Source organism: Xiphophorus maculatus, chromosome 8 (assembly GCF_002775205.1).
Source record: "Xiphophorus maculatus strain JP 163 A chromosome 8, X_maculatus-5.0-male, whole genome shotgun sequence".
In the NCBI taxonomy this organism is placed as follows: domain Eukaryota; kingdom Metazoa; phylum Chordata; class Actinopteri; order Cyprinodontiformes; family Poeciliidae; genus Xiphophorus; species Xiphophorus maculatus.
Genome location: NC_036450.1, coordinates 1,647,913 through 1,668,077, shown reverse-complemented (window position 1 = coordinate 1,668,077; position 20,165 = coordinate 1,647,913). Strand labels below are relative to the sequence as shown.

Here is a 20,165-nt window from a genome sequence, read left to right as displayed (position 1 = left end):
GTGAAAACAAAGATGTTCTGGTTATAAATGAAACTTAAATTCATAAACAGGAAGTGATGTTCTGCTGTTGGTTTTGGTAAATATTCAGGCCCAGGAGTGAAGATTTCCCGTTTCTCTGCCTCTGTGACTCCAGAGTTTCAATCCTGGATTACTGAGATTACAGGACAAAGGATTGGCCGGCTTGATTTGATTCATCAGCTTCCATAGAGAGGAATTAAAAACCTGCAGCAGAGTTTAAAAAATCATAAAAAATAAAGTAAAAAAGAGCAAAAGCTGCTGCTGCAGGGATTAAACACTCTGAGCAGATTTAATCTGCAGCTGGAAGCAGGACAACAGACTGCAGAAGCATTAAATTATGCTTCCTTATAAAACTAAAACAGGTTTGGATGTGTGCTTGAACTAGGCCAGGTGAATTAATTAAAATGTAAATGATTTATGTTTAAAGTTTATTTGTGTCATTTATTTTGTTTTTAATTTGGCTGGAATAGTTTTGCAGTGATTTATTTAGTTATTCCTTTATGTAGATTTTAATTTTGCACAAAATTAATTTAATTTGTGTCTTAATGATTCTGATCTCGTTAGTAAAAACTATTTGTGACGTTTGGATAAACAAATCAACTAACAGTCTGTAATCTCTGATCTGCCAGTAGATTTTTCTACTGAACAGAAATGGCTGCAGTTTGACACAATCCAGAGAATTTCAGGATGGAAAAATTAAATCTCATTTTTTCCCCTCCCCCACTTGTTCCTGGTCCTAAATGAAAGCAGCTGAAGGTGAAGAAGTTCCTCTCTGTCCTTCCATCATGACGTTAAAGTTTTTACAGGACTTCGTGTTTCCATCCCGTCTGGAAACGCTGCAGATATTTCAGATTCCTGACAGAACAAAACACCGACTGGGCAGACTGACCCACAGACTGACCCACAGACCGACCTGCAGACCGACCCACAGACTGACCCACAGACCGACCTGCAGACCGACCCACAGACTGACCCATAGACCGACCCGCAGACCGACCTGCTGCGCTGAGCCGCGCCCGTTTGGGGAAGAAGACATGCGATTTAATTCTGCACCAGAAGAAGACAGACAGATAAATATCTGTTCTCCTATTAAAGGATTTTTCAAAATAAAAGGCAGCTGAAGCTGAAACACCCAGACGGAGTTTGGATGCCGTTTCCCAAACAGCCAATCAAGTAGCACCATTTATTTTCCTCGGCTCTCATTGGCTGAACCCCAAAACCAGAAGTATTAGCTAACAGCTAACATGCTAGCTGCTGTGCTAGCACTAAGACGTCTCCACTGAGTTCCTCCAGTTCTATGCGATCACTCAATTCATTAAGATCAACAGATCTCTGCATTTTTCTGAAATAATACAGAATTATGAGTTTAATCTAAAATTTTCTGACAGATAATAAAATCATAAGACGAAGGAACGTCGCTTCAGTCAGAGTTTGGATTTACAGCGTTTGGCTTCTGCTGGTGCAGAACCACATCGAAACGTCAGATAAAATGTGACGCAACATTTCAGACACTGTGAAAACAACTGGATGAATATTTGATTTAATTGTGATTTTTGGTGCGTTCAGACTGAGAAGTGGGTCACATTCCCTGCTGCGCTGCGGCGCCTCAGGCCACATGATGCTGCTGGTGGCTGGATTTGGACCTCAGAGGTTTCTGCATAGTTTTATGTGAATAATTAAGTGCTGTAAAATGCTTGAAGATTATTTAGAGAATCATGGGACCCGAGTCACCGTCATCATCTGAAGAGTAGCTGAATGTTCGGCCCGGTTCCTGTCCCTCTGCTGCAGGCGGGTTCAGCTGCTCTGGTGTCACCAGAGGATCTGGAGTCAAACTCGGCCGTTTCAGAGGAATGCTGACGGCGGCGGGGAATGACGGATGGCGGAGATGCTGAGTCAGTCCGCCTCAGATTTCATTAACTCCGCTAACAGGAACCGGCTAATGAGGCGGGATGCGCTCATTACCACGGAAACAACACACACATTTATTATCCTAATCACGCAATGATGGTCAACGCCCTGCGGAGTCGCAGCGCACACATCTCCATACATCAGCGTCGCCGTGGCGATCTGCAGACGGCTCTGTTTGGTGCAGAAACCGACGGCAACGCTTCGGCTCCTCGTGTGTTTAGTTTGCAGACGAGGGAAACGGAGATAAAAGACAAAGAGGGAGGAAAGCTGGAGGCCCGTTATGACATCATGAAGGCTCTGATATGTCAAATTAAAACAATATTTAAATGAATGGATCACACAGGGACCAGCAGCACATTTACTCACTTTTTAATTCTCCTCTCCAAACTTCCAGAGTTTGTCAAAGCAGACGCGGCTCCATGATGATAAACATCAGTTTTTTGTGCCGTAGAGAATAAATTCTGCTGTTTGAAGACAAACTGAAAGCAGCCGAAGGAAAAGAAACATCAACATGTTCCCATGGTGAGCAGTTTGGTCTAAATCAGGCTGTTTCTAAAAGGTTTACAGCTGGAAGTGTTTAACAGCAGCTCGTGTTTCTACATGAGGACAGTCACTCAGATTACAGTCAACCCGCCGGCTCCGACCCGGATCTACTGGTCCCAGTAAGTCCAGTTTAAGGCTTTTTAATGCCACCTGGAATTAAAATTAAGACAGAATTCAATGTTGGAGGATCTTCTGTGTTACAGCAGAGAAAACAAAACTTCCTGGACGGAAAACCTCACTGCTGCAGCGAGACGTGAAAATCCAGATGATTCTGTTTCTTAAAACTTTTTGTCTTCTCAACAGAAATGAGTCGACATGAAAACAAAGTTCTGTCCATCCATCTGGACAGAACTCTGGACTTACACCTGATGGATGTAAAAGAACCAACTAGCTAACTAGCTAACTAGCTAACCAGCTTCTTTGCATCTAAAAGGATTGCTAGCTAGCGTTTTTATGTCCATAAAGATGTAGCTAGCTTGTTTTAACGTTAGCCTAACTAGCTTAATAAAAAGCTAACATAACTAACGGCGAGTTTATAACAGCTTTTTGCAGTACTAGTTAGGCCAATTAAAGCTAGTCAGCCTAACTGGGATTAATGTATTTAAGACCAAATTATTTTTTTGTTTTTTAAATGTCTTAAAAATTAAGACATCTTGTGATCCGAATTTTAAGACTTATGGACAGACAGACAGATGGGATCGCAGATTTAATCTCTTCCTGTTTTTCTTTACTAAAATATGTAGATAAAGACGCGAAATGCAACAAGACACGGGTAGATGCAGTTTGACACTGGGAGACACTGGGAGACAGTGGGACACACTGGGAGACAGTGGGACACACTGGGAGACAGTGGGAGACACTGGGAGACAGTGGGACACACTGGGAGACAGTGGGAGACACTGGGAGACAGTGGGACACACTGGGAGACAGTGGGAGACAGTGGGACACACTGGGAGACAGTGGGAGACAGTGGGACGCACTGGGAGACAGTGGGACGCTGTGGAACACAGTTTCACACGGTGAGACAAAGTTGGACGCTGTCCCCGCTGGGAGCGGCGCCTGCAGGTGAGCCATCAGTTTTGCTCCTCAGTGAACAAACAGCAGCTGCTTCTGTTTGCTTTGAGCTCTCAGAACAAACATGGCCGCCTCTCATTACGGCGGCAGATGGAAATCTGATGGCGCTCCCAGGAATCACGTCCCAAACCTTCATTACGGCAGAATGACGCCTCCGTGCAGGAGAGCAAGGTCACAGAGGAAATCCCGCCAGTTATCAGAGCTAAGTATCATAAAAGATGAAATATTTTAATGCAGCAGGAGAACAGATGTGCTGTCGGCAACAATCTGTGTTTCATTTATGAAGCGAAGCTTTTTCAGCAGATTCTGACGCTGACGATCGTTTCCTCCTGTCTGCTGCCTCAGATTAACGCTGGAAACACGCAGAGCGCGACGCATGGCGCCGGGCTGTGGGCTGTGGCGCCGGGTCGTGATGCGGGTCACGGCGCCGGGCTGTGGGCTGTGGGCTGTGGCGCCGGGTCACGGCGCCCCGCAGGCTTCCTGCCGCTCCACGCCTCACATCCACCTGAAACACTTTTCACTTCATCTCCTTACATGTTTAGATTTACTCAGAATCATTATTATTATTATTTATTTTATGTAAATAAAATTAATCCAATCATGTATTTAATATTTTATTTCAAAATTTTGCATGAATCGAATTTAATCTGTTAATTTTTTCATCCAAATCCAGTAAATTTAAATATTTTTCTCCAGTTTTTTCTGTATTTGTTTATTTTTTGGGTCGGTACCATCGACCCGGTTCTGTTGGTGCCGCCATGTTCTATTTCTCAGAACCTCCAGAAGGAAACAGCGCTCGGTTCTGGTTGACCCGGTTGGAGAACTTTTCATTCGTGGTTCTTTTGGGTCCGACTCGTGGTTCTGCTCGCCTCACCTTGGACGCTGAGTTCTGCCTGCGCCGTGATGTTCTGGTTCTTGTTGGAGGCCGTGCAGCTGTAGGCGCCGGAGTCGTCGTCGGTGACGGTTCTGATGATCAGGTTACTGCCTGCTAGCAGGGAGAACTTCTTGTTCCTGAAAACCAGAATCATTTACCGGACATTAAAAACGGCTTTTACTCCACAGAGCAGCGAGAATAATTATTACTCTTAGCATGATTATTAGCGGCTAGTTAGCGGCTAGTTAGCGGCTAGTTGGCGGCTAGTTAGCGGCTAGTTAGCGGCTAGTTAGCGGTAGCCTCGTCCACTTCAAGTCACAAAATGTAATCAACAGAAAGTCTCATGAGAAAAATAAACTACATGGAATAAATGAGTAAATAATTCTGCCATGTCAAGATTTACAACATTTTTTAAATGAATAAGGTTTTAATTTATTTAATTTATAGACATGATCTGAGTCTCTATCAGGACAAACAGACTTCCTGTCTAAAACTGACTTTTATCCAAACCTGTAAAAAGCTGATATGATTAAAAATCTCCTCAATCGTTGAAGCTAAAGGAATTTCTCTACGTTTGTTTCTCCTGCAGGTTTCCAGATTGTGAAAAGTTCAACGTTTCCTGAACAAAGGAAACAAACCGAAACCTTCAGGATTCGGTTTTAAACCGACAGAAAGCCAAACAGATTTATCTTAATCCTCTGGATTCAACAGCTGATGGGCCACAGAGGGAATGTTTGGCTTCATCCGTTCATAAATAATCAATAAGTTGCTGGGTTCTGGGTTCTGGGTTCTGTAGAGGTGGAACATCTTCGCTGAGCTGAACATCGTTCAGACCATCGACCTTTGACTCTTGGCGCTTCGTTCAGTTAGAAACCAAACTCAGGAATATATTTTTCACACTTTCATCCTCCAGTCGACCTGCAGATGTTTTGTTTGTTGTCGGACCGCGGCTCCTCCAGAAACACCCACCAGCTCTGGATCACCTCCTCTCCTCTCCTCCACTGGATGCTGGGAGTCGGGTAACCGGAGGCGGAACATTCCAGCACGGCGTCTGTTCCCAGGAGGGCCGTTACTCTGGACGGACGCTGGAGGAACTGCAGGTTCCTGCTGAGCCCAGGTTCTGAAACACAGAGGAGGAGGAGGAGGAGGAGGAGGAGGAGGAGGAGGAGGAGGAGGAGGAGGAGGAGGAGGAGGAGGAGGAGGAGGAGGAGGAGGAGGAGGAGGAGCAGGAGGAGGAGGAGGAGGAGGAGGAGGAGGAGGAGGAGGAGCAGGAGGAGGAGGAGGAGGAGGAGGAGGAGGAGGAGGTGAACACAGATCCACAACTTCTGATTTATTCTAGATTTTATTTTATTTATTTAGTCACAGATTCAGTTTTTAACTTTAAATTTGTACATATTGTTTATTTTGAATGACGGAACCAATATTATAAAAATAAAGAATATATAAATAATAAAGTTATAATATTATTAGAATAAAGTTGTAATAATTAGATAATAATACAGTAATAAAGTCGTACAAGAATAACAATGAAATAATATGAGAATAAAGACTTAATATTACGACTTTATTCTCATATTTTGCCAGGTTGTTGTAATTTTTATTTATTGCATATTTATTTCAGTTCACCTTTTAAATGATTTATATATTAATTTACTCAGTTAATGTATTTATTGCAATATTATCAGAATCTTGTTTAATCAAAAAGCAACAAATTAATTTGGTTCCATTAATATTCCAGACATTTTACATGTAAAAAAGAAAACACTAGTTATTTTTTATAAATATGTATTTATAGTGTTTTTACAAAAGAAGAAAGTTGAATTAATCCTGTTGTGAATCAGGGAAGTGACTCTGCAGCGCCGCCCTGCAGGTAAAAGGCTAAACAGTTTGTGTCCAGCATGTGTGGGGTCTGCAGAACCGTTAGCTGCTCTCCTGATGGTTCTCATTCAGTAGATATTTTATTTACTTGCTATTTTCACAGTTATTATGTTAAATCAGTTTGCTGAGTAAACCAGAATATTAGCATAGAAATGGGAGATTTTTCTAGATTCAGCGTCTCAGTTAGAAAAGAAAACATTTGGTTCCAGCAGCTGTAGTTTCTGCTGGGTATTAATATCTGCTGGGTATTAATATCTGCTGGGTATTAATATCTGCTGGGCATTAATGGAAACATGAGGACAGAGTTCTGGTCAGGCTGGAACCAGTACAGGACTCCTGCTGGTTTGATCTGAACGTCGTGTTAAAGCAGCAGGACGTGTTTCATTCAAATCGCCTCCATGTTTGACACTTTGCAGGTCAGTTTGGGTTTCTGAGTCGGTTCTGATCAGATTCTGGGGAACATCGGGTCGTCCAGGTGGTGGGATTACTCCGAGTCCTGGATGATTGTCGTCTTTGCGTTTCATGTTCAGCGCAGAGAAAAACAGCTTATCGCTGAATTTATGCAGATAAAAAGCATCAGAGCTTAAAACTCACTGGGAGTTAAAGACTTTCTGAGCGTCATCAGTTATTTACATAAATATGAATATTAATGAGACTCTGGAGAAACTTTTAACTGAAAACCATTTTAGTCTGGAGAGGAGAAAATATGGAAAAAAACAACATTCAGAGAAAACCACAGAACCACAGAACCACAAAGGTCCAAATGAGAAGAACCGACTGGAGGGAACCTGAGTCTGTGTTTTCTACCTGGGAGAACTCGGAGTTCGGCGTCCGTCCCGGTTCTGGTGCTGCCCGGGTTGTCGGCCAGGCAGCGGTACGTCGCCGAGTCCGGCGGCTGGACCCGGCTCACCTGCAGCGACCCGGACGGCAGAACCGCCAGCCGGGATTCGGGCTGGAAACTCAGCGGCAGGTCCTCCCGGTTCTTCTGCCAGCGGATGACGGGCCTCGGGTCGCCGGAGACCTCGCAGCGCAGCAGGGCGGTGTCGCCCAGGAACGACGAGACCGACTCTGTGGGGACGATCACCCTCAACGGACCTGGAGACACAGACAGAACCGTTAACGGACCCGGACACACAGACAGAACCGTTAAGTTCTAGTGTCCTGCTGGTTCTGAAGCACCTGTTGATTCCTGTAAGTTCTGAAACGTTCCGTTCCAGGTTCCCCTTCAGCTCCTGTAAAGGATCCTGTAAGTTCTAGAAAGTAACCGGCTGGTTCCACAGAAAGATGTGCTGACGTTACTCAGCAACCTTCATTTCTCTATTATTTTGTGATGAAGCGCCAAACGCCTGACAGGCTGACGGGGGTTTTAATGTGAACCCGACACCTGAACCCTGAACATAAACTGAATCGGCTTGGTAATGATTTATGGACCAACCTGGAGAACAGAAGTCCACCTCTGTGGCCTCAGGTCCAGGAACTTGGTGACTTTAAGGTTTCATTTAAAGGTGGGTTGTTATGGCTGAACATGTTAGGATCGGTTCACACAAAACATGTTTGTTACATTTTTATCACAGAAATCATAATCAGATTAGGGCTCTGTCACTTTAAATCCAAATAGTCTGCTGTTGGCCACGCCCCCAAACTCAACGTTTACACTCCCACGAGAAAATGTCTGCAAACAGATGCACAGTTATACAATCGTACAGCTTTGAAAAGCAGAAGTGGAGCCTCGAGTACAACCAACCAGAATGCAGCAAAAGGTTTCTGGATGGAAAGTCAACAACAACAAAATGGCTGCTGGAAAACAATGGCTGCTTTTCTATTGTACAGAGCATGCAGCAGAAAAACCAGCTCACAAAATATCCTGGAGCTCTGCTGTGGTTGCTAGGTAACAGGCAGAACTCTGCTGTGGTTGCTAGGTAACGGGAGGAACTCTGCTGTGGTTGCTAGGTAACAATTTGTCTGCTGATTTGTGAGGCTGGATATTTTTGAAACGGCTCATTTTCCAGACACCAAAAAACTAATTTATAGCCATAAAACAAACTAGATGTTGTTTTTAAGTGCTCGCACTGCAAAAACACAAAATCTTACAAAGTATTATAATTTAGTTTCTAATGCAAATATTTGAGTACAGTGAAAATAAGGTATGAATAGCTTACAAGTAAATTTTCAATAAGAAATATGAGTTTATTTTAAGAGAATAATTTGTTAATATTGGCAGATGAATCCACTCATAAAACTTTTATCCCTTATTATAAGTGAAATAATCTGCAAATGAAACTTTTACTTTTTACTGTTTCATAAAAACTCAGGAGTTTTTGGCTGAAAAGTTACTTGTAAGTTAGTTTTGTCTCGTTTCAAGAAGCAGAAACCTGACAAGAGATACTTGGTAACGTTTTTATACTTAATAAAGTTTTTATACTTAATAAAGTTTTAATACTTAATAAAGTTTTTATACTTGGTAAAGTTTTTATACTTGGTAAAGTTTTGTGGTTTTTGCAGCTTTTAGAGAATTTACAAAAATGTGAATTTGGCTCAACAGGTCCAGTCTAATGCATGATGTACCGAGCTGCTGCTGCAGCGGTGAGGCGGGTCAGAACCAGGCGGATTACAAAGGCAGAGCTGGAGCGAGGAGCAGCAGGTGTGGAGGCCAGAACACAGGCCGGGTCGGACCGGGTCGGACTCCCAGATGAAACCGGCAGCAGAAAGTGGGAGCGGCGTCGGCGGAGTCCGGCCGCGCCAACAGCTGGCGTCTCTCGGCTCATTTCATGTCAACACGCGTCTCCAGGTGGATTAATCCGAGCGCCGGGACTTTAATGAAAGCTGTTTATTTTCTCCTGCGTGTTGCTGTGAGATTTAAAGCAGGATGAAGTGATTGAATCAGATCTGATGAAAAAAACAGCAGGCGATGCGACTGCGTTTAATGGAAAAATGAAATCTGACAGGCTTCCCATTTATCCAGGCTGCTCCATCAAAACGAGTTTCTGGCAAACAAAATGTTCTGCTATCTGTGAGCAGCTTCTTTAAAACCAAAGCAGGACTCGCAGAAAATGTCACGACTACCAGGAAGCAGCAGGGAGCGTGATTAGAAAACATGACTAAGGGGTACAACGTTTTGCTGCTTATTATTCTATTAAATTATTTATTAAATGTCTGTTTTTTTCATGTAATCTTCTTTTAGACGCTCCCTGCAGGCGTTCCTGACATCCAACCAGCTCTCTGCATCCTTCATCACATCCAGGAACCTCCTCTCCTCCCTGCCAGCTCCGTCTTCACTGGAAATCGCTGATAGTCATTGTGTCTTATTAACCTTTTTCTTGCCTTTCCATTTTTCTGTTGCAGAAACTTGATTTGGAAACAACTATTAAGGTTTTAACTCTCAGCTCTACTTTTCTTTTTGGTAGCAACACAAAACACTGGCTGTACTTTTAAGTTTTGGAAAGTTTCAGAGACGTTTTAGCAAAGAAACTTCGAGGAGTTCAGGGAAAATCTTGCACAAGTCGCAGATATTAAGATGCTCCCACTAGCTGAGGTTATAACAAAACTTTGATTAGAATCGCAGGTGATACAGCGCTCACTTCACCATGTCACCAGGTAACTCTGAACCCGTCCAAGACAAAACTGAACTATTAAAGACAAACGATCTGAAGTGAGTTATTACAGCTGGACCTGGAGATCAGGCTGAAATCTGAACCTTCAGAGACACATAAAGACGGTTCGAAAATCAGCCTTCTGTCACCTGAAGAACGTTTCCAGGAAACTTTAAAGATCTGCTGCTGCTGGATCTGATCTGCAGAACCAGAACCAAACGTCAGTCTGTCTTTCAACCCGTCACCATTTTCCCTCACTTTGCTTTTGTAATCTGTTCTTTTGATTGTTAAATGTTTTATTTTCCTTCTAAAACAAAATTATAAACATATAAACTTTCATTTTCTTGAATAAATAATTCTTCAGATTCACAATTTACTCAAAAGCTTTCAGAAAGTTACTTTAACAAAAATAATCTGCTGCTGTCCAGCCAAGGTGGCTCTTATTAATGAGATTTTCAATCTCTATTCATTTTAATCCAAAGGATTAATGAAAATAAAAAGTGCCTAATAAGTTCTGGAATGTAAGTTTTGATGCGTAGCTTGAAAGTTTTGGAAAGTTCCCACCGAGTTTCAGGAATGAAAACTACAGAAACCTGAAAGTTTCAGTTGTTTCTAAACATGAGGACTGATGTTGTGTCTGCAGGAAGAGAAAAGAATGAAAAGTGTTTCTGTCTCCACTAACAGCCTGATGTTCAGGGAAATCATTTAAACTACTTGGAAGGTTTTTTCTCTGATTATGGCATAAAAACTAACAGAAAGAAATTAAGTTTCAAAGTGTAAGTTGTTTGTCCCACCAGAGACTCCGTCCCAAAGTGGAAGATTTAACGGAAATAAATGTTGCAGCGTTAAATTTGTACGTTCCTGATTATGTAAAACGCTCGTTAACAAAAAGTGGAGTTCATTCATTTATTATAACTTTTTCTAAACTTTGTCAAACAAAACAGATTATATAAGAACAAGCAGAAACCACCAGGAATGTCGGAGCGCTGATCAAACAGACGCTGAATTATTAATGCAGCTTCTGCATTTAAAAACATGATTTATGAACATAATCTGGTGTCCTAATTTATTCCAGATGAGAACATTTCCACCATTTTATTCTCATTAAGACGTAACTACAACCACTGAGTCAATAAAGATGATGTAACCAAATAGTTTATTAATCTGTTAAATATTTCTATTAGAATTAAACACAAGTCAAATCCTTACAGATATTTCTAATTAAATTAATAAATGTATTTAGAAATTCAACTGTGTTCATTTAAAAACTGAAACTCCAACAAAATGTATATTTATATCACTTTTATCTAAAGTCTGTAGTGATTTTATGAACTTAATGACTTAAAGCTCAATAAGTTATTAATTGTTTATTTAATAACTTATTGACCAAAAATTAAAACATTTTAAGATCTGAACTAAACCAGCAGCTGATTCACAAAATGATCAAATAAAAACTTTCTGCTTCCTGTCCAACGTTATTAAAACAGTTTCTAAACCAAAGTTAAAAACTTCAAATCAATACAAAGAATAAAGAACATTATATTATATTAATATATATTATATTAAAACCAGGTTGTGTTTCTAGCTAACAGTAAAGCGCTGCTTTCTTACGCTCAGTTAGCTGCTGCTAACAGTGCTAGCAAGGATATTTGCTAAACTCACGATTCAAATGTTTTTCATAAAGCAAAGAGGTGAGACTGAACAAATGGTAAAGCATGGAAAAATACAGAACAACAGATTATATTTTCAATTTAATTTCTGCATCTTCTCTGACTGCTGATTATGTAGTTAGCTGCTAACGGAGCTACTGATGCTACTCACTTATTAGTCAACAGATAAAGTGTAACACAGGAATGAATATGCATATTTAAAGTTAATATACTAAGATTAAAATATACATCAAACTAGTACAAAATATACTATAATAAAACATTTTTATTTAATTTTATACACTAAACTTCTACTTATTTAGCAAGCTAGCAGCTAGCCACAGCTAATGTTGCAACCAACAGGCAGGGTGTCTACATTTATGTCATGAACGCAGCACACTCTTCCATTTTATGTATTTAAACTAAAATACAATAAAGCTTGAAAATAATAAACAATCAATTTCTTCAATTCTACACTAAACCACTCTGTTTAGCAAGCTAGCAGCTAGCAGCTAACATAACTAACAGTCCAATCAAGAAGCAGGAAATATATAAGAAAATATACAATATTACAATTCTTAGAAAAAAGAAATATAGTGGGAAATATTTGTACATTTTCCACTAAATTATTGCTTTCATGTTACTGGCAGGCTAGCTGCTAGCATAGCTAATGGTGCTATTAGCTAGCAGGTTCTATTTAGTAACAACATGGCTTGCTATATATAGTTAGAGAGAAATAATTCCCTATGTAGGTTTCAATACAGCATTTCATATGAAATGTTTTTATATGAAAGGAGGTAAATCCTTCTGCAGAGTTTTTATTCTGGGTTTTGTTGTGACCCTGTGAGGTCATTTCCTGTTGGTCTGAATCACTTCCTGCTTCCTGTGTCCCACCTTGACAGGAGCAATCTGTGAAGCTGAACTCTGACCCGTCTCCTGCTGCTGTGACAAATAAAAGCCCAGGGATCCATCGGCCGCACCAAGGTCGCTCGCCGCGCGCCGTCTCTGACATCATCACATGTGAGGCGACGGGAACGCTGATGTAAATTATATAGTTGAGCTGCTGTCGGTTTGTGTGTGGATCACCCTGCGCCTGCAGCAGCCGCTCACTGAGGAGGCAGGCTGTGGAGCCGTCACCGAACTCGCTTCAAGTCTCATCAGAAAACTTTAGATTTGATTAACTTGGCAAGTAGCGGCTCCAGGTCCGTGTTTTTATAGCTTTAAACAACACAAAGCCAATCAGCTAACAGGCTGCGACCCGTCAGCCAATCAGGTAACAGGCTGCGACCCGTCAGCCAATCAGGTAACAGGCTGCGACCCGTCAGCCAATCAGCTAACAGGCTGCAGGTCTTTGGTTCCAGCGTTCCCTCTCTCAGTATTTAAACCCTCCTGCTCTCTTCCTTTCTGGTTTTTCCAGGTAAATCTCCTGTTTCTTTCCCTGCTGTCATTCTCCTCTGGTTTCCTGTTTTTCATTCTCCTCTGGCTCCCTGTGCTCCCTGAGGTTTGTTCATTAAAATATTATCAGCTCTCTGCTTCTCACACATCATGACATTAACTAATTTAACAAACACCTAACTTGAAATCAACCTGGCATTAACATCTTAATTCAAAGTGAAATGAAAATATTAGTTAACACATTTATTGGATAAACTACTAATTGGTAAAGGTGGATATTCGCGCTGATGCCATGGAATCGTAATCAAAACTAAAGTTCTGTAAGAAACTGAAAAATTCCTCTTGGTGTTTTTTAACATCAGTACCTTCAGGTTTTCTTTTGAACGACCTGGTATTGTTTTTATACATCATTACTTGGTCAGCTAAGCACTTTGAGGTCATGTTAGAGCAAATAACCATTTGTTTACATGCAGTGCCTTGCTGACCACTAGGGGGCCCCACATATTCAGCTCCACTGTGTTTAAAAAGAAAGCAGCCAGAAGCTTTTCTGTTTGTGATGAACTTAGTTTGCATCTTTGTTTATCTTTATTAAAAGGCTCAAAACGACTCGGGTAATAAGATGGAAATCCCGGCCAGCAGGCAGCAGCATTAGAGGGATTTGTGGGATGATTTTTCCTCCTTCTTTACCTTGGGACCAATTATTATCCACGTCTGGTGGTCAAGCCACACTTTTCCTCGCTGCCATTAAGCAGGATTTGTCCGAATCCTCCGAGTCGACTGCTAATTAGCAACCGGCTGGACTGAAAGCTGGTTTCCGTCCAACACCACGGCAGTACATTCAGGAACTTAACGAGGACAGTTTTTAAGGCCAAGACTTTGAGTTTTAGCACAACATGAACAAGTTGTTATTGAGTTAGACTGAAAGCAGTTTGCACAGAAGGAAAGGAGGTTATGGTGGGAAAAAGACAACTGCAGTAAATCTGGTTTGGAGGAAAAACTCCCAAAAAGTGGCTACATATTTTAAATTAATGCAGATTTATGGATAAAATGTTCCAGCTGAGACTAGCAGGAATATTTTACAACCTTTGAACTTGTTTATATTTCAAACCACAACCTTTGTTGTATTTCATTGGGATTTAACATGACCAAACACATAACTGTGAAGACGAAGAAGCATAATTCATGGTTTTACAAACGAGGAATGTAAGATGTTCTGTAGGCTGTTTTCCCCCTGACAGTCCTCTAAATGTGGTTCTACTGGAACCAGAACATCTGCTCCACCTCCAGCTGCTGTGGTTCTGACCCAAACCAACCTGTTCCCCTCCTGGCCTGTGGGGGCGCTGCACCAAGAACCACTGAAGGAAACCACACAAAAACCTCTGAAGACACTGAGAGCAACTTCCTTCTTCACCAGATGGAAACAAGATGGAGGCGACAGATTTTAGCGGTTGGAGGATTTCTTGAATGATTTCTCCTGCTAGTGCTAGACTAGCATGTTTGTTTTAGTTGTATTTACCCAGAATGCCCTGCGCTGTAGTCCACTTCCTGCTTTTGGAGCGGACTACAGCAGAACATGCATCCTGAACCAGAGTTCACTGCAATCAAACTGAGACTGAGTTTTGTAGATTACGTATTCACACCTCCTCGAACGAACCGGACTTTCCAGGCAAACAGACCGGAGCCGGGTCAAAGCGGACCGGACCCGGGTCAAAGCGGACCGGACCCGGGTCAAAGCGGACCGGACCCGGGTCAAAGCGGACCGGAGTCGGGTCAAAGCGGACCGGACCCGGGTCAAAGCGGACCGGAGTCGGGTCAAAGCGGACCGGAGCCGGGTCAAAGCGGACCGGAGCCGGGTCAAAGCGGACTGAACCGGTGGTGGAAATGATGCAGCCTCTGACCAGAATCATGGAGTCCAGCATCCTGACAATGAAACACGGTGGAGGAAGCATCATGCTGTGGGACCAGGAAGCTGGTTGGAGTTGATTGAAGGTTGATGGAGGTAAATCTTGAAGAACGCCACCGTACAACCAGCAAGCCCTACATCAAAGCACACTGATATGTGAGTAGCCTAGTCAAAGTCCAGACCTAAATCCAAAAGATCTGAAAATTGATTGTAGAAACTTGCAGCCGGATCTGGTTCTAGAAAGTTCTGACCCAGAAGAGGGTGCAAGTAAATGTAGCCCACACTTTTCAGATTTTACTTTGACAGCGCCACCAACTCTTCATCTGTCGTTTGGAGACGTTCATCGTGTTTTCCGGCTCCGTTTCATCCTGTAAGCGAGGAAGCTTCCACTCCTCGGTTCTGGTTCTGCTCAGTCTTATCTCCTGTCTGGGTTTCTCTGAGCCTTCAGAGTTTCTAATTAATTCACAGTTTACGCTCCGTTCTGGGCACAGAGGCTCCAACACGCCGGCAGACTGCTAATTGAATTTTTAAGCCTCTCTTGTTAATTAGCATTTTGCCTTGTAATGTGTGTGACGTGAATGTCATTTAGGAACAACTAATTTGTGTTTAAGCATGCCTGTGTGTGTGTGTGTGTGTGTGTGTGTGTGTGTGTGTGTGTGTGTGTGTGTGTGTGTGTGTGTGTGTGTGTGTGTGTGTGTGTGTGTGTGTGTGTGTGTGTGTGTGTGCGTGTGTGTGTGAACATTTTACATGCTTTCTGAGGCTCGTTTACAGAAACTGTGGCCTCGCCTGCAGTGTTTCGTTTTAATGAGACCAGTCACACAAACACGCTTAGAAATCCAAAGTAAAGTTATTATTTTTTTAAAAGTCATATAATATCTTCTAGCAGCTTTAAGGTTTAGTTATTAAACAGTATCTGATCACGACACAGCTTCACCTGCAGCCTTGAAACGTTTCTTCTTCTGTGGTTTTGCCTGCACGGGCGCGCCGCGGCCGTTGGCCAGCCATCTTTAATTGAAGCGTCGCTCCAGAGAGCAAACATACGAGCAGCAGATGAATCAGAGTCGGTCGGGTCCAAATGTTTGTTCTGATGGGAAGCCGAGCAGCAAACTGCATCATCTTTACTCCTAATATCAGATAATGAGCCGAGTAAATATTAAGAGCCTGGAGTCTTTCTGGATTTAGAGCAAGGCCAGCTTCTCTCTGGGTAAAAACACGACTGAAGGAAAAGTTTGGATCTCTGCAGGTCTAGAGGCCACGCCCCCTAAAATAATGCAAAGAATTATACTAAAGCAGGCGGAGTCAACACAAGGGGGCGTGGCCTAGTGTGGGAATGACTGTGGCTAAATTTAGCAACTTCAATTTTGAGAAAACAACAAGCAACAAATCTCCCAAATATTTTCAGTGTTTTATGGCGACAAAACCTGAAGGGTGGCTTGCTTTCAGGATTTCACCTGCTCACATTTAAGACTTTTTCAGTCCATCATGAAAGAAACATACAAAACAAAATCATATTTTACATCATAGAGCCAAGTTATGGTTTGGGTTTGCAACAGAAGTGAGCCAGTGGCGAAGACAAACGTCATCCAGCTAACTGGTGATAAGTTACACTTACCAATAGGAGACTAAAAAACCAAAAGGGTTTATTAGCCGCTAGTTAGCATTAGCCTCAACCTCCTTAAGCAACAGAATGACATCAGGATGTCGGCATGCGGCTCAGACTTTGCCTGACAGAAAAGATTAGAAAATATAACGTTAAACTGTTTTGTCTCGACAGAATTTAAGTCATAAAACTGAAATATTTAAGACCAACTAACATTTTTAAATGAAATCAAGACATTTCAAAGTCTTTGCAGTAAATCTAAGACTTTTTAAGCTCTGCGTCATCAACCGCCTGCAGTCCCATCCAGTCCACTTTGTGTTCACATCACTGATCAATCACTGATCAACGCTACGATCAATGCTAGCAATGCTAACTAGTCCACGTCCTGACTCACCACCAGGGGGCGTGACACAGAGAGAGGGCGCTACAGCCGAATGTAAACATCAACTGTTGGAAAATTAAAATGCAGTACCACTGTTCAACACAAAGAGGGCAGCACTGAGACGGTTTTAGGATAAATATGGCTGAATTAAACAGATTTATAGAAAAACGTTACAATTTGAACCAAAACACAAAGATAAAAACAATAAGAACCAACTTCTGCTCAGCTGCAGAAATAAAAACGTAGCTTTAAGGAGCTCGCTGGCGCTCCAGTCAACCTCTTCACCATTTTCTGAGCAACTTTGACCAACAGGCAGTAAGAAGCTCAGCAATATCAATATTTCCAACCTTGGTTTCTACAAATCACATTTTTCTAACTTCCTGTCCTGTCGCAGCTAATCGAAGCAGGAGGCTGAGAAAAGGAAAGAATGGCTCCTCTGTTTTGCGTCAGTCAGAATCCCAGTGTCTTCCTAAATCCAGGAGATTATCTCTGCCTCAGTGTGGAGACAGGAGGACGTACAGTGGAAGATTAGAGGAACATCACAGATTATATTAAAATACGCGCTGTAATAACGTAACGCTTCGAAATCTAATTTTCCAGGATTATTGTCCGCCTTGTTGCGTCTCCTCTGCTGCTCAGACAGGAAAACATTCCTGCTGGAAATAAACGGATTGATGTGAACCTGCAGAGGTAAAAAGTTTGGGGATTATTGCCCACACCTGGTCCAGATGTTTCGCCAGCGTTAGCCGAACCACAGAGATGCTCTTAAGCCGCCGCCGCCGCTGCGCCTCTGTCTGTTAATGCGCTCCATAAACGGTATTGATCTGAAGCCACACAGCACTTTGTAAATTACATTACAGGTGAGTTACTTCAGCTCTATTAAATGAATATGAGCAGAGAAGCCGATGCAGGACGATAAGCAGCAGAACTACCAAGGGCGGGTCAAGGAAACGGAAACATCCGGAGAAATTCACCCGAAAAACAACTCAAAGCTTCAGCTAAAACTGGAAACAAAAACCCAACTTAGCACAGAAACTCCCACAGCGCTAAAAAAGAAGCTCTCGCCACTAAACATTCAAAGTAATGGAAATCTGTCAAGATGGCCACTGAAATCAGGAAAAAATGGTTTTTGCACTAAAATCTGCAATTAGTTTAAAATGTTGGTGTCAATGGAGATGATGATAGAAACTACATATAATTTCTTGATCTCTTGTTTCCTTTTTCTTGAAGACATAATTTTTCAAAATGGCCGCCATGGCTGTAATGGAGAACACATGATTACAATGGGCAGTAGCTGTGGACAGCTAATCAACAAGGCAGGTTCACTAACCGCTAATTCACTAAACCAGAGTCTTAGCTCTGCTAACACTAAAATGCTAACTCATGAAATTAGCTATGCTAACATTTAACAGCTAAACATAAAACAATTAGCAGAGGCTAACACTAAACCATTAAACACCTCAAGAATTAGGGAAAGCTAATGCTAAACACATAATAAAATTAGCAGATGCTAATGCTAACCATCGAGAGATATCATCTTCCTCCAGTTGACGACTGGTGTGAGACTCGCTAACAGCAAACTCCTCAGTTTCTGGTTTTGCTACATGTGATGTCATAAAGTTTGTCCAAATCATAAAAATGGGGAAAATTTTATGGCCACTATTGGCTTTAAAACGTAAAAAATGGCGGCCATGTTGGAAAATGGCCATGATCCTGACATTCATTAAGCTAATGTGAAATAAAAAACCTTTAAAACCTTAAAGGTTAGCATGTTGTTACAGTAATATGCTGCGGGCACAGAGTCAGACCGTCTCATCAGATTAATAACGAATAAAAATGGCGGTGTGTTTTCTCACCGGCCACTGTGACCTTCGCCGTCCGGCTGACGATGCTCCCCAGCCCGTCCAGCGTGGCGAGGCATTGGTACTCCCCTTCGTCGGGCCGGTGGTGCCGGGAGTGCACCACGTTCTGCACCGTCAGCGTGCCGTTCTCCAGCGGCCGGCGCCGCTCGTCCACCACCGCGCTCAGCAGGACGCCATCTTTACGCCACGTGATGGAGGCGGGGCCCGCCGCCGCCGAGCCCGCCTGGGCCTGGCAGTCCAGTTGCAGCGTCCCGCCCCGCACCGTTACCGTGTCCTGGGGCTCCACGGTGAAGGAGAAGGCCACAAAGCCAGGGCTGGGCGACGAGGAAGAGGAAGACGAAGGAGCGTCGGAGGCTGGAGGAGAGGAAGAGGAAGAGGAAGAGGAGTCGGTCATTTCATCCAATAAAACCACCTGAACTCTGGGAGCCATGTTGTTTCCAACACCACACACAGCTTGTTGTTGTTCTTATTGTTCTGTAAACAAACACCAAGAAGCAGAGAAAGGAACTGTACTTTGACTAGACTGTTCCTCCAATCAACATAAACAAGCTCAGAAATTATTATTAATGTTCTGGAAATGATTAAGCAAAAATATTTATGTGTTAAATCAGTTTGGAGGATAAAAACAACAGAAGCTAAAACAACACTGTACTTATCAGAAGCTAATGCTAAAGAGCTAACTTCAATTCAATTATATCTGCCTTTGAAAAACTACAAAAATCAAGAAATGAATTTATTCTGAAATAATGTTCATTATCTCTAAGGCCTTTAGATATTGGATTTAAATCCGTGTTTATATCTGAACTGCTGCGTAAACTTTCTATTAACCCTTCAAAATAAGAGCATTTGAAGCATTCTTAGCAATCAACAAACCTTAACACAGAACAGCCAAAACATGTATTTATGGGAAGCTAAGTGTGCTAAATGTTTCAGAGTAAGAAAATATGCTAAGCTGAAAATTAGCTCAGCCATCAGCGCATTAGCAGGAGCATGCTATCTCTGGTCAATGACCTTTGACCCTCTTCTGGGTGATACAGTAATTTACTCCAACGGCGTTTAATGGCTGACCGTCCAGAACCCACCAGAACCGTTTATCTTTAGAAACGTTCCTTTCTGCTCATCAGTTTTGTGGAGGACGCGCTGCGCCGCCTCGGCTTCAAAGCCCACCGGTCCGGTCTGATCCGGCCCGACCGGCGCCGGTACCGCTAACATCCTGCAGCTAAATATTTCCTCACACTCATTCTGCCTTTAATGTTTGGAGGCTTTGAAGTAAAAACTCTGCAGGTTTGTTGTTTTTAAACAGAGTCTTTAATTTTTGGGGTTCTGCTGAGTTCTGCTGCAGCAGCCTGACCCAGACGCTCCGGGTCCGTAACTCCTCGTTCCTCTCAGAGCCTCCTGAGCCTCTCCTTTGTTTCATGATGTGTTTTTGTTGCTTAATGCCGCGTGAGGCGGCGGCGGCGGCGTCTCCGCAGGCCTTTGATGTCGTCGC

The 20,165-nt window shown here is 42.5% G+C and overlaps 1 protein-coding gene across 1 annotated transcript in view; it reads right to left on the bottom strand.

Moving 5' to 3' along the window:
• Nucleotides 1–20,165, bottom strand: part of dcc (DCC netrin 1 receptor) — a 172,424-nt gene that overhangs the window by 95,543 nt on the left and 56,716 nt on the right. The window contains exons 2-5 of the mRNA XM_023338673.1: nt 18,671–19,030; nt 7,103–7,390; nt 5,387–5,537; nt 4,418–4,554 (exon numbers count right to left, since the gene is read on the bottom strand). Coding sequence (XP_023194441.1) covers nt 4,418–4,554; nt 5,387–5,537; nt 7,103–7,390; nt 18,671–19,030 — 936 coding nt within the window. The remainder of the gene's footprint in view (nt 1–4,417; nt 4,555–5,386; nt 5,538–7,102; nt 7,391–18,670; nt 19,031–20,165) is intronic.